At 37.8% G+C, this 14,635-nt stretch overlaps 2 protein-coding genes across 2 annotated transcripts; both read right to left on the bottom strand.

The window, feature by feature from the left end:
• Window positions 1-8,316: 8,316 nt before the first annotated feature.
• Window positions 8,317-9,693, bottom strand: LOC120636918. The gene has a single exon (XM_039908483.1). It carries the CDS (start codon window positions 9,691-9,693, stop codon window positions 8,317-8,319), a length of 1,377 nt encoding a protein of 458 aa, XP_039764417.1.
• A 493-nt stretch (window positions 9,694-10,186) lies between these two features.
• LOC120636919 lies at window positions 10,187-11,718 on the bottom strand. Its single transcript, XM_039908484.1, has one exon. It carries the CDS (start codon window positions 11,369-11,371, stop codon window positions 10,187-10,189), a length of 1,185 nt encoding a protein of 394 aa, XP_039764418.1. The 5' UTR covers window positions 11,372-11,718.
• Window positions 11,719-14,635: the final 2,917 nt, after the last annotated feature.

Genomic DNA, 14,635 nt, shown 5'->3' with positions numbered 1-14,635 from the left:
TAAGTGGATAAAAATCAATACAGGATTTGCGACACTAAAACGATTGCAGTAAGAAGTTTTACTAAGACCGAAAGTTTTGTTTCGATACGCGAAATCGACTACGACTGCGAGCGTGCAAATGTGCTAAGGGTAAAAAGTCTTTCCCCATCAAATAAATAAATGAAAATATCATAATAATGTACTCAAGACTCCCCAGTAAACTGGTTAAAAGTAAAAGTCTTTTAAACTGTAATAAACCACATCCGAGCATGTTCACATTGAAATTGCCTGGTCTCCCCGTCCTCCCGTGTCAAACGGATGGTAACCCCTTTAGACCCTGACCTATTACCCCCATCTCTCCCATCCCCCTTAATTCTTAAATCTAGACAGATTACGAGTCTTAGAATATCTACGTCGAGTTTGTAAACACTTATTTTTCTTCAGTTAAAGGCAAATCCGCGTAACTATTACGCACCAACGCCAACATTAATAATCAATCAAATCCAACATATTCATTAAAATTAATTTTGGTCAGAACATTTCAATTATAAGTATAGGTATTAAAGAAAATGTAGATAGAGCGAAAGTACAATCTCATGTTAAATGTTTTTAAGGAGAAGTAGAAAGCTTCTGAAATCCATTGGTTGATATTATAGTGTATTCTTAAATCTAAGTAAAAAAAAAAAAAAAATGCATTGATAACCTCTTCCTTTATTTGAAGTCGGTTAGAACTATGAAAGAAGAAATAACCTACCCTACCCAGTAATGCGGAAGCCACTTAGGAAGAATAAGTTAAAAGTAGTTAATAATTAGTATATGCAAATAAGCAGTGCATACCCTACCCTCAGGGTCTTAAAGAGCCTTCAGATAGGACCATTAAAGTTTTGTAATTAAAAAAACACTAAGTAAAAAATATATGAAAGCGCCATCTAGTAATGAGCGGCCAAACTTCTAGGTCAATTGTCGCTAGACAGGCGACAGCGCAACCAGCGCGCGCGAGGCGCATAGCGTACAAAATAAAATCTTTAGCGTATATCTCTAAAAGCGTATTTTAATTTTTAACCGTAAATGCTAAACATTTACCTTTTAAAACACGTAAAAATCTCATGTTATCTATTGCAGGGTAAATCAATTATTATGAATCACTCGACATATGACGCCCTCTACTGTTGCATAGAAATATCAAATAAAATAAGCACGCCCAAAGAAAGAATCGTTCTGCTAGATGTGTGCGTGCAAGTTAGTAGTGTGTGTCGTGTAATGTTATAATCGTGCGCTTGTACTTACAAGATTAGCATCGGTCTTGTGTGAACAGTTTCATTCATAAATTCTCTATTCTCTAATTACGTGTTTCATTTTTTCTATGAATAAAATGATTTGCTTGGTTTGTTATTGTTGTTAAAGGTCATTATTCTTTTTTTAGAATTAAAAACATTATTCACAAATGTAAATACCTTTTAGTGTCTTTTAAGAAAATTAAGGATCTAATATTATCGAATTAGTCTTTCGTTTTGAAAATAATCTATGAAACCAAACGCTGTCTCAATTTTGAAAAATGAATAATTTAGGTTTTCCAGGAATCATTGGAGAGTGAGAGAGTTAACAATAAATATGGTTTCTATTTATTGTTTACATATCAAAATAAAATAGCGTTCGTACCCATACTTACAAAAAATTAAAGACATATTTTGACTAATTTCGATTGCAATATTATCATTAGCATATTCGATCGCCATTATTGTTTACCTTCGAACAATGCTGTATGGCGTTGGTGATAAATAAACGGTTCAAGTGCATAAATTCAGTAACTTATAAAAGTTTGAGCAGTGATAGTTTAATGTGTTAAGGTTAATTTATAGTTTATTCATTCATTTTATAATGAAAGCATATTCGTGCGGTCTTTGTTTGGGTTCAGTGTGCCTGGAAAAAGTACTTAGAGAAAACTTTAATTTCTATCCCTACTTATATCGTAAAATTAGAAATCATTCGCAAAGGAAGGAGTGTACCAATGTTACAAATATCCCAAAAAAAGGTGATAAAGTAACGCGTATATTTAATAATAAATATTACGAAAACTATTCTTGGCTAAGCGGCTTTGTACACACCAATCGATTAATTTGCTTTCCTTTTGTTTTATTGTCCAATATACGTAAAGTGTGGAATGATAAAGGATATTGTGATCTTAATAATTTTCATAAAAACGCTAAAAACATGATATGTTGGAAAAATATTATCATCATCAGTGTGCTTAGAAAATGCTGCCGAATGGTGTGTCATAATTTTGTGACGTAAATCAGGGTATGTACTTTTATTCAATTAGCAGTAGATAGACGATAGTATTAAATCAATCAAAAATGCCACTGAGTATATACCTTCAAAGAAGATAGCGGGCGTGTAGTTGTCCTGCGTAGTAGTCATACATAGCGCATGCCACGGATCGACCGAACCGTGCACGTACGCGACCCGACCGGCGGGTATGTTTAAACCACCGAACTCTTCATTAGTCCACTCAGCACACGCGTTCACAAACACAGAGTCAAATCTGTAACGAAGAGAAAATAATATTAAAAATTGTTCAATGTACATACTTGTTTCAGTGTTTATTTTATAACTTAAGCTTATTTAAGCGATTATTTATGAACTATTTATGAAATTTATAGCTAATAAATCTAATAGGTTGGGGAAAAAGTCTTTTCGCATTATAGTATGTATGAACATGTAATAAAATCTCTTTGGCTATACTATTTGTATCTGGCTGGTTTTGGTATCAAATTAGGAAAATGTGTGAAGATGAGTGAATCTAATGAAGAAATTCCTTTTTACCTTTTAAAATTTTACTACAAAAAAGGTAAAAATGCAACGCAAGCCGCGAAAAAAATTTGGGTTTAGCGTTTTCAATCCGGAAATTTTGATGTCAAAGATGCACCTCGCTCTGGTTAGGAGGAGCCCTATGACGGATATAATGGATGCCATTTTTGAAAAAGTGGACCAAGATGGGCAAATCAGTAGGTACAATGTAGCTGAAGAACTGGGAATTGACCACAAAACCATTTTTGACGGAGCTGATAAGAAGTGGATCATGACCGAACCATTTTTGAACTGGTGATGAGAAGTGGATCATGTACGACAAGAAAGTGCGAAAAAGGTCACGGTCAAAGGCCGATCAGGCTTCACAGACTGTGGCGAAACCCGGGTTAACTCGCAACAAGGTGACGCTGTGTGTGTAGTAGTAGGATTGGAAGGGCATTATTCATTATAAGCTGTTACCACCAGGCAGGATCATCAATTCTGAATTCTACTGCGAACAACTGATGAGATTAAAGCAAGAAGTTTAGAGAAAGCGGCCGGAATTAATCAACAGAAGAGGTGTGGTTTTTCATCATGATAACGCTAGACCTAACACATCTTTAGCCACTCAGCTAAAATTAAGATAGTTTGGCTGGGAGGTGGTAATGCATCCGCTGTATAGTCCTGACCTTACACCTTCAGATTTCCACCTGTTTCGGTCTCTTCAGAATTCTTTAGGCAGTGTCAGGTTAACATCACGAGAGGACTGCCAAAACTACTTGTCGCGGTTTTTTGATTTCAGAAACCCCAAAATTTCTATAGCAATGGGATTATGTCCCTACCTACCTATGCCTAATTTATGCAAAGGAAGAAAATAAATTCCAAAAACTTTTTAATGATGATAGTACTTCTAGAAAAAGAGGTAGTATTTAGATTTTATTACAACGTTCTACATAGATACTAGTTTGCGAAAAGACTATTATTCCCGCAACCCACTTTTCCGCAAATTTCTCCCTATATCACATTTCAATTTGTATGTCCACTTAAACTAACTTTATAACATTACTATCAGCAGGTGGATCAACTGAATTCCAAACTTTTTTCTCCAAAAGTGACAGATACTCTACATTCATAGCTTTTTGCCACCAGAGGAGTTTGATAACTTTATTGCCTACACATATGTTTGTGGCTTCTCAAAAATTCTGGTCTACATACCTATTTTATAATCGCCATATTTCGTCGGCGGTGTACCACGTGTACTGCGCATGGATCGGCAGCTGACAGACTCCTCTGTACTAGTCGCCACTTCCCCTCCAACTATAGCGCCGCCGACGTCTCGCGTCGTTTTTTCTCTCTTCCGCCTTTCCTCAGCAGAAGACTCGGCATCAGTAGAGGCCTGCTCTACCTCACTGTTGTTGCAGCAGTCATCGCCAGACTCACCATCTGTTAATTCATATAAAAATCATGTGATTTATTTATATTATATAAGACGAGAATTACGATATTCATCAATGTCAGCACATTTATTTTCAATAAAAAGTACATTAGGAATGTGCTTTTTACTATACAGAATAACCTTCCTTGGATTTATTTAATGGTTCTATAAATCGGTAACGCTGAATAACCGACAAAAATGCACAACTTTCTCTTAGCGTTCAATTTATTATGTAGACTAGACTGCGGGATTAATGAATAGGCAATGCATCCAAAAACAAAGGTTTCCTTTACAAATAGTGTGTCGGGACCACACTTCCTCAGTGTTGCTTCTGGTATTCAAATACATCTGCTGAGTACAATGCGGTAAGGTAAGCTGGTGAGCTGTTCCCTTCTTCTCTAGGAAACACTTAACACTGCCCCTATGGTAATTCAAAATCAAAACCAATGTTATCAAAACGCAGGCATTTTATATGTTACGCACTTACGTAATAATTATTTGATAAAGCAATCTTACACTTCACACATTTTCTTGAATAAATATCTAAAGTTTTGAAGAGAAAAATTATTAGTAGTAAGGGCGAGTAAGTACCTTGCATTTCCACAGCTGGAGTCTCTCATAGGGCTCCACACGTCACTATGGATGAGTTCCAAGGGTCGGCCAACACGTTTCGTAGATCTTTTCGGAGCCCGGGCCACAGGCTTTCCTTCCAGGCAGGCGCAAACTTGTTGAAATCTTCTTTGTCATCCTGAAATGAACATACCTTTAAGACAATGATACCCTAACCGTCTATGCCATAAATCAGTATTCATGTTAAGTATTATTAGACTTAACTAACTTTGCAATATTGACTTCCTGCGCTTGATGTAGGACAGTCATCGATTGCTCTTTTGCAAAACAAAACATTCATTCTATCAGTGACGTGCATAGAGGGTATGTAAAGTATATGCAAATGTTTATTTAATTTTCATTTTCATTAATTCTTCATTTTATATCATCTGCATACCCTGTACATAGCCTCAATGCACGCTACTGCATTCTATATACACCCACATAGATTAGCAGATATAACAGGCTGGTGTTGTATACTACAACTGTCATGGACAAAACACCCATCTACATTCATGATCACAACCATGCCTCTTTCACATAATTTAATAACAGAAAACAAATTTTGCAGACAACTACGGAACGTAAAAAACATTGTTTAAGGTTTTATCAAAGTTATTTATGCTGTTTACATGAATATCTGTAGAGCTCTCCAGTTTAGTCGCTCCATCATCACAAGTGATCATCCTTTTCCATCCATCACCACGGAAAGATCTGGAGCAGTCTTATTCCTAGCCAGGACTGCACGGACAATGTGATCAAAAGAGTTAGTGTTTAAAATTATACAACTTTAGGAAGTAACAGTTTCTACCCTTAGTAAAAGTTTGTTCACTGGCAATACAGTACAGCGTCGCTGGTACAGTTGCTTTCGAGTATTGTAGCAGTATACTTCAGTTAAATTGAATGTATATCCAAACCCTGTTTTAAAGCCTATAAACACTTCAACAGCCTAGACAGTAGATCTAAAAGGAACGTTTGTAAGTGGATAAAAATCAATACAGGATTTGCGACACTAAAACGATTGCAGTAAGAAGTTTTACTAAGACCGAAAGTTTTGTTTCGATACGCGAAATCGACTACGACTGCGAGCGTGCAAATGTGCTAAGGGTAAAAAGTCTTTCCCCATCAAATAAATAAATGAAAATATCATAATAATGTACTCAAGACTCCCCAGTAAACTGGTTAAAAGTAAAAGTCTTTTAAACTGTAATAAACCACATCCGAGCATGTTCACATTGAAATTGCCTGGTCTCCCCGTCCTCCCGTGTCAAACGGATGGTAACCCCTTTAGACCCTGACCTATTACCCCCATCTCTCCCATCCCCCTTAATTCTTAAATCTAGACAGATTACGAGTCTTAGAATATCTACGTCGAGTTTGTAAACACTTATTTTTCTTCAGTTAAAGGCAAATCCGCGTAACTATTACGCACCAACGCCAACATTAATAATCAATCAAATCCAACATATTCATTAAAATTAATTTTGGTCAGAACATTTCAATTATAAGTATAGGTATTAAAGAAAATGTAGATAGAGCGAAAGTACAATCTCATGTTAAATGTTTTTAAGGAGAAGTAGAAAGCTTCTGAAATCCATTGGTTGATATTATAGTGTATTCTTAAATCTAAGTAAAAAAAAAAAAAAAAAAAAAAATGCATTGATAACCTCTTCCTTTATTTGAAGTCGGTTAGAACTATGAAAGAAGAAATAACCTACCCTACCCAGTAATGCGGAAGCCACTTAGGAAGAATAAGTTAAAAGTAGTTAATAATTAGTATATACAGTGGCGTGCATTGCATATATGCAAATAAGCAGTGCATACCCTACCCTCAGGGTCTTAAAGAGCCTTCAGATAGGACCATTAAAGTTTTGTAATTAAAAAAACACTAAGTAAAAAATATATGAAAGCGCCATCTAGTAATGAGCGGCCAAACTTCTAGGTCAATTGTCGCTAGACAGGCGACAGCGCAACCAGCGCGCGCGAGGCGCATAGCGTACAAAATATAAAAATTTTACCTGTAAATAAAATTTGTATTATGTTTCCTAGACGTCCGAAGTCCATTTATGAGAGTACATCGTCTTCTTACCCTCGTTTTTCGCTAGTTTACGCTACTTCCGTCACGTGTCATGGCCATCAGCGCCACCCACGCCCTAATCTGGAACTAACTTAACAGCACAGAGCAAGCCGCCATACTTTTGTCATTGTTCGGCTCATAATGATAATGATGAGGGTACACCAGGAAGAAATTATTTGGACTTCGGACGTCTAGGAAACATAATACAAATTTTATTTACAGGTAAAATTTTTATATTATGTGTTCCGTTCGACGTCCGAAGTCCATTTATGAGAGATCTGTTTGTTATCTCCTGGTGGCTTGCTGAGTAAAATACAACAATGTGATCAATAAATTGTATTGTATAATCATCAAAAGAAAGAGAAAAAAAAAAAAAAAAAAAATGCAATAATTTGTATGCAATAATTGCCAATTAATTAACTTTGCTAAATCAGTTACAAGTTTTCTGCTTATAAACTCCCAAAGCTACTAGTCACAGCAAATAATTCAGAAAGTGACTTCTCTGATTCTATATCTTTGTTATGATGCATAACTCTCACTTCTCTGAGATAATACTTTCTAAAGGTATCTTCATGGCGCCAATTGGCCTTAGCTAAAATATCATTAACAGGATACTTTTCTAAACAGTTGAGAGATGCAACTGCCGACCTACAACTACCAGGTGTAGCCTTTATTCCAGCTTCGGATAAAATTCGTCTTATCCATCCACCTATAACGACCGTACTAGCTGGTTTACGTGGGTCCTTTGTGGTTATAAACAAATTTGTCAAGGAGCCTCTAACGTTCCTAGACAAATCTATCAAAGTCCGTAACCAAAATAAGGGGCATATATTTCTATCTGGTGAAGCAAGTAACGTCCAACTTGATTGTTGATATGACGCTGAATCAGTCTTCGAGCCAAATACAGGATGCAAGGTTATAGACTTTCCATCGTCCTCTAACCGCTTAGAGTCACAATGTAAGAGGGTCAAATCGTGCAATCTGCGACCCGAAGCTAACAACAAAATAGTGGCTGTACGCGTAGACACATCATACAAGCTTTTTAAATTAGGATTTTTATTTTTTAAAAACTGAATTACTACTCTTGCGTCCCATATTGGCAACTTTGGTGGGATTGGCCTGGCTAGTGATACAGCTTTTAAAATATGCTTAACCAAATGGTTAGAAGAAATCTTAATATCTGATATTGTTTCACAAATTGATGCTATAACTGATTTATGAACCAGAATAGTTCGGTATGCTAACTGGTCCTTAAGAAAAAGCTTTGCTAAATATCGGGCTACATCTGCAGGTACCGGACGATTAGAGTTTAAGTGATTTTGATTACACCAATTTACCCATTTATTCCATATGGGAGTATATGTTTTGAGTGTAGATGCTCTCCAACACGTTGACAAAAGTTGTATTTCCTCCGTTGACCAGTTGTGTGTTAGCGAGTCCCAGCCGAAATGAGCCAGGCTTCCAGCTGTAGGTTGTGTACTTTGGCAGGATGGCGTCCTGTCTTTGTGTCCACCAATGACGTTTCCAGGTTTCTGATTTTCATAGGACGCGCTAGGGCGCGGGTCTTCAGATCTGGACGCCAAAAGGGTTTTTCCCACCTTGGTGCTATTATTATAAACTTTCCTTGCACTGAGTTGAGGTGGTGTAACACACGTGGGAGCAGCGCCGGTGGTGGAAAAACCCATGCTAGGTCGTAAGTCCAGCATCTGCTGAACGCGTTCCGATAGCAAGCGCTCGAGTCTGACAAGTCTAGAGTAACATAGTTGGACACCACGTGAGCCTCTTGTGAGGCAAACAGGTCTACGTCTGGAATTCCCCACTGGGCGAATATTTTGTTGGTCGCCTCGCTCAGCAGATGCCATTCGGAGCCGCCTCGGTTTCGAGAGAGATGATCGGCTTCCGTGTTGTACAGCCCTGGAAGATGGTGAGGGACTAGTACCACATTCAAGCTGTCCGTCAATGCCAGTAGCTGTTTTGTTAATTTCAGAAGAGTCTGTGACTTCGTTCCCCCTTCGTTTTTTATGTACGATACTACTGTTTTGTTGTCGCTTTGTAAAATTACCGTTGAGTTCCTGAGACCTTTTTCTTCCCTTGATATTGCGGCTATTACTGCATACATTTCTTTTAGGTTGCAGTGCCACTTTCGTTGATTTGGTTTCCAAAGGCCTTTTAGTTTTTTGTCGTTCACTATGGCCCCCCATTGAACATCCGATGCGTCTGTGACCAGGTAATTGACTGGGGACCACCTGGAGTGAAGAAAGGACTTTTGGCTTACATTTTGTAACCACCATTTTAGCTCGCTTCGTACCTCGTTCGTGAACATTATCGGACGGGAATTTTTCTGAAGACTCTTGCTGTGGCGCTGCAACGTACGGCAATGCAATCTTCCCCGGAGGGTGATGAAGGTCGCAAAGTTGAGAAACCCTAAGAGGCGTTGCGCCTGCTTGAGGGTCCAACTGCCGGTCGCTAAGCAAGACAATAGGCACTGACGGATTCTGGAAACTTTGTCTGGGGGCAAGCTCTTGGTATTGGCCTGTGTGTCCCAAAAAATTCCCAGGAATTCCATTCGTCTTGTTGGGGTTAGTACGGATTTTTCCATATTGATATTCCAACCAAGGGAGGTAAGGAATTCTATTGCTAACTGGACCTGCGATTTTAAAGTATTTTTGTCCTGATTCACTATCAAGTAATCGTCCAGATATAGGATCAGGCGCAGGCCCTTGCTGCGTAACACTTCGGCCGTCCAGTTCGTGACTGATGCAAACATCTTTGGTGCTGCGGCCAAACCAAAGGGGAGGCATGTCATTTGGAGCAACTGACCTCCGTAACTTATGCGTAAAAAGCAGCGATGTTTTTGAGAAATTCTCAGATGATAATACGCTTGACTTAAGTCGAGTTTGACCATCCAGTCCCCTGCTTGTAGGAATTTGGGTATTTGATGATGATGAAAAAGGTGGAAACTTTTCGGTTGCATAAATCGATTTAGCGCCTTTAGATTGAATATAACCCGATTCTTTCCCCTGCTTTTTGTAACAATGAAAAGTGGGGATATGAAGGATGGGGTTAAAGGGGCAGGTTCGAGAATATGACTCTGAATCATGGCTTGAATTTCTACAGACATCACCGAAGAGAGAGGTGTTCGAAATTTTTCCATGACGCTCGACGTCGGGAAAATAAGAGGTGGTGTCTGTGTGAAAGGAATGCGGGCGGCAGAAATTAATTTGAGAATCACTTTGGGTGGATTTAACCGGGCCCACACTTCCCGATAAAACATCAGACAACCCCCCTGAAATTTCGAGTCATTTACGTCTACCTCTGTTAGATTCATCTCTGCGCCCCCCTCTTTTCCTTCGATCGTCGAAATTTTTCTTCTTATTTTTTCCCTGTTTACGTTTATTTTGTTGAGACCGAAATGGCTTTTCACGGGACGTAGAAGCGACCGGTGACTTTGGACGCACAGGGGATTTGGAACGTCCAGCAAATTTAGTGCCAGGCGCCGAATCTTTCTCAAGTTTATCAATACCGCCTATCTTCTGAATGTAAGCAGACAAACTCTGAGGGCTGAACATATATTCAGATGAGGGTGGTATTTTTCCAATATCTTCGCGAAAATATTTCCCTTTTAAGCTTTTAAGCAGCTCCTTCCGCCGTAGTTCTAATACCTCTGCACGTTTCCCGCAAATCATTTGTAATATGTCATGAGAAATAGATTTGTAATTAGAATCACTGCCAAATAATTCCTTTAACTTATCGTAAATAGTAGATGATGTAAGTTGAGCATCCGGTTTTGCCGACCAGTCAATTAAATTACGTAATGCTACATTTACAAACTCATTTTGGGCTAAAAACGCGTTTGACAACGCCGCAAAACTACGCTCCATCTGATACCATCTAAGTGGTGCAAAAGGATCCTCTAAATGCCGTAGTTCCTCGTTTACCTTCAGCTCTGTGAACGCTGGAAAAGCTGCATATTTCTTCTGCACCTCAGTGTACCGTACGGAGTTCCAATCTACCGAGTCAAATCTTTGCATAGAAGTTAACCTTGCGACGCGGTCAGGGTTCGCTTTAGGTATAGACGGTTCCTTAATTGACACGTTAAGTTCTGAAATGTCATTTAAATCTACTGACGGACGCAAAAACGGGTCATCTATTGGCTTTATTGGTCCTGATGCAGGCACCACCGGCGAGCCAGAATTTGGTTGCATTACAGCGTAATTCGCGCAAAACATATTATTAATGTGACTCACCAGCTGATGCGATAATACTTCAAACCTTTGATCAATATCTCGCAATGTCTCATGAGAGCGATTCCGGCGCCGTCTTTTCGACGGCGGTTCATCTTCACTAGCACTCGAACTCGAAGATGACTTCGACGTTCTAGACGACACGTGCGATTTATCACTTTTTTGTAACCGAGTTGAATCACGATCACTAAAATCATCCGCGTGGTTACCCTCTGACGCGGTTATTTCACTATTGTCCATCTTCAAATAACGAACATGAACAACCTCACGTAACGGAAAAAAAAACTAAATAAATTAAATAATTAAATTAAAAATTTCAGTAACTTTCTACTTTTATCTCGAAAGTTAACTACTAAACTTCAATGAAATGGGGTCGGTATACTAAGTTTTCCAATTATAAAATCTAGCGATACACGCGCGGTATGGAAAAACGACGCAACAATGACAAAAGTATGGCGGCTTGCTCTGTGCTGTTAAGTTAGTTCCAGATTAGGGCGTGGGTGGCGCTGATGGCCATGACACGTGACGGAAGTAGCGTAAACTAGCGAAAAACGAGGGTAAGAAGACGATGTACTCTCATAAATGGACTTCGGACGTCGAACGGAACACATAATAAAATCTTTAGCGTATATCTCTAAAAGCGTATTTTAATTTTTAACCGTAAATGCTAAACATTTACCTTTTAAAACACGTAAAAATCTCATGTTATCTATTGCAGGGTAAATCAATTATTATGAATCACTCGACATATGACGCCCTCTACTGTTGCATAGAAATATCAAATAAAATAAGCACGCCCAAAGAAAGAATCGTTCTGCTAGATGTGTGCGTGCAAGTTAGTAGTGTGTGTCGTGTAATGTTATAATCGTGCGCTTGTACTTACAAGATTAGCATCGGTCTTGTGTGAACAGTTTCATTCATAAATTCTCTATTCTCTAATTACGTGTTTCATTTTTTCTATGAATAAAATGATTTGCTTGGTTTGTTATTGTTGTTAAAGGTCATTATTCTTTTTTTAGAATTAAAAACATTATTCACAAATGTAAATACCTTTTAGTGTCTTTTAAGAAAATTAAGGATCTAATATTATCGAATTAGTCTTTCGTTTTGAAAATAATCTATGAAACCAAACGCTGTCTCAATTTTGAAAAATGAATAATTTAGGTTTTCCAGGAATCATTGGAGAGTGAGAGAGTTAACAATAAATATGGTTTCTATTTATTGTTTACATATCAAAATAAAATAGCGTTCGTACCCATACTTACAAAAAATTAAAGACATATTTTGACTAATTTCGATTGCAATATTATCATTAGCATATTCGATCGCCATTATTGTTTACCTTCGAACAATGCTGTATGGCGTTGGTGATAAATAAACGGTTCAAGTGCATAAATTCAGTAACTTATAAAAGTTTGAGCAGTGATAGTTTAATGTGTTAAGGTTAATTTATAGTTTATTCATTCATTTTATAATGAAAGCATATTCGTGCGGTCTTTGTTTGGGTTCAGTGTGCCTGGAAAAAGTACTTAGAGAAAACTTTAATTTCTATCCCTACTTATATCGTAAAATTAGAAATCATTCGCAAAGGAAGGAGTGTACCAATGTTACAAATATCCCAAAAAAAGGTGATAAAGTAACGCGTATATTTAATAATAAATATTACGAAAACTATTCTTGGCTAAGCGGCTTTGTACACACCAATCGATTAATTTGCTTTCCTTTTGTTTTATTGTCCAATATACGTAAAGTGTGGAATGATAAAGGATATTGTGATCTTAATAATTTTCATAAAAACGCTAAAAACATGATATGTTGGAAAAATATTATCATCATCAGTGTGCTTAGAAAATGCTGCCGAATGGTGTGTCATAATTTTGTGACGTAAATCAGGGTATGTACTTTTATTCAATTAGCAGTAGATAGACGATAGTATTAAATCAATCAAAAATATAACTTTCGTAAAGTAATTTGATTATAAACCGACATACCTATCTAAAATCTAAATTTTAATTTTACTTTATGTTTGTGTTGAACACCTTGTGCATACCCTGGGTCCAAGGGCTATGCACGCCACTGAGTATATACCTTCAAAGAAGATAGCGGGCGTGTAGTTGTCCTGCGTAGTAGTCATACATAGCGCATGCCACGGATCGACCGAACCGTGCACGTACGCGACCCGACCGGCGGGTATGTTTAAACCACCGAACTCTTCATTAGTCCACTCAGCACACGCGTTCACAAACACAGAGTCAAATCTGTAACGAAGAGAAAATAATATTAAAAATTGTTCAATGTACATACTTGTTTCAGTGTTTATTTTATAACTTAAGCTTATTTAAGCGATTATTTATGAACTATTTATGAAATTTATAGCTAATAAATCTAATAGGTTGGGGAAAAAGTCTTTTCGCATTATAGTATGTATGAACATGTAATAAAATCTCTTTGGCTATACTATTTGTATCTGGCTGGTTTTGGTATCAAATTAGGAAAATGTGTGAAGATGAGTGAATCTAATGAAGAAATTCCTTTTTACCTTTTAAAATTTTACTACAAAAAAGGTAAAAATGCAACGCAAGCCGCGAAAAAAATTTGGGTTTAGCGTTTTCAATCCGGAAATTTTGATGTCAAAGATGCACCTCGCTCTGGTTAGGAGGAGCCCTATGACGGATATAATGGATGCCATTTTTGAAAAAGTGGACCAAGATGGGCAAATCAGTAGGTACAATGTAGCTGAAGAACTGGGAATTGACCACAAAACCATTTTTGACGGAGCTGATAAGAAGTGGATCATGACCGAACCATTTTTGAACTGGTGATGAGAAGTGGATCATGTACGACAAGAAAGTGCGAAAAAGGTCACGGTCAAAGGCCGATCAGGCTTCACAGACTGTGGCGAAACCCGGGTTAACTCGCAACAAGGTGACGCTGTGTGTGTAGTAGTAGGATTGGAAGGGCATTATTCATTATAAGCTGTTACCACCAGGCAGGATCATCAATTCTGAATTCTACTGCGAACAACTGATGAGATTAAAGCAAGAAGTTTAGAGAAAGCGGCCGGAATTAATCAACAGAAGAGGTGTGGTTTTTCATCATGATAACGCTAGACCTAACACATCTTTAGCCACTCAGCTAAAATTAAGATAGTTTGGCTGGGAGGTGGTAATGCATCCGCTGTATAGTCCTGACCTTACACCTTCAGATTTCCACCTGTTTCGGTCTCTTCAGAATTCTTTAGGCAGTGTCAGGTTAACATCACGAGAGGACTGCCAAAACTACTTGTCGCGGTTTTTTGATTTCAGAAACCCCAAAATTTCTATAGCAATGGGATTATGTCCCTACCTACCTATGCCTAATTTATGCAAAGGAAGAAAATAAATTCCAAAAACTTTTTAATGATGATAGTACTTCTAGAAAAAGAGGTAGTATTTAGATTTTATTACAACGTTCTACATAGATACTAGTTTGCGAAAAGACTATTATTCCCGCAACCCACTTTTC

Source organism: Pararge aegeria, unplaced genomic scaffold (assembly GCF_905163445.1).
Source record: "Pararge aegeria unplaced genomic scaffold, ilParAegt1.1, whole genome shotgun sequence".
NCBI classification, from domain to species: domain Eukaryota; kingdom Metazoa; phylum Arthropoda; class Insecta; order Lepidoptera; family Nymphalidae; genus Pararge; species Pararge aegeria.
The sequence above is the reverse complement of the archived record's forward strand: the minus strand, read 5'-3'. Positions and strand labels throughout refer to the sequence as shown.

Coding starts and splice junctions, on each gene's coding strand:
- LOC120636918 (XM_039908483.1), bottom strand. CDS start 9,693: ATGACATGCCTCCCCTTTGGTTTGGCCGCAGCACCAAAGATGTTTGCA.
- LOC120636919 (XM_039908484.1), bottom strand. CDS start 11,371: ATGGACAATAGTGAAATAACCGCGTCAGAGGGTAACCACGCGGATGAT.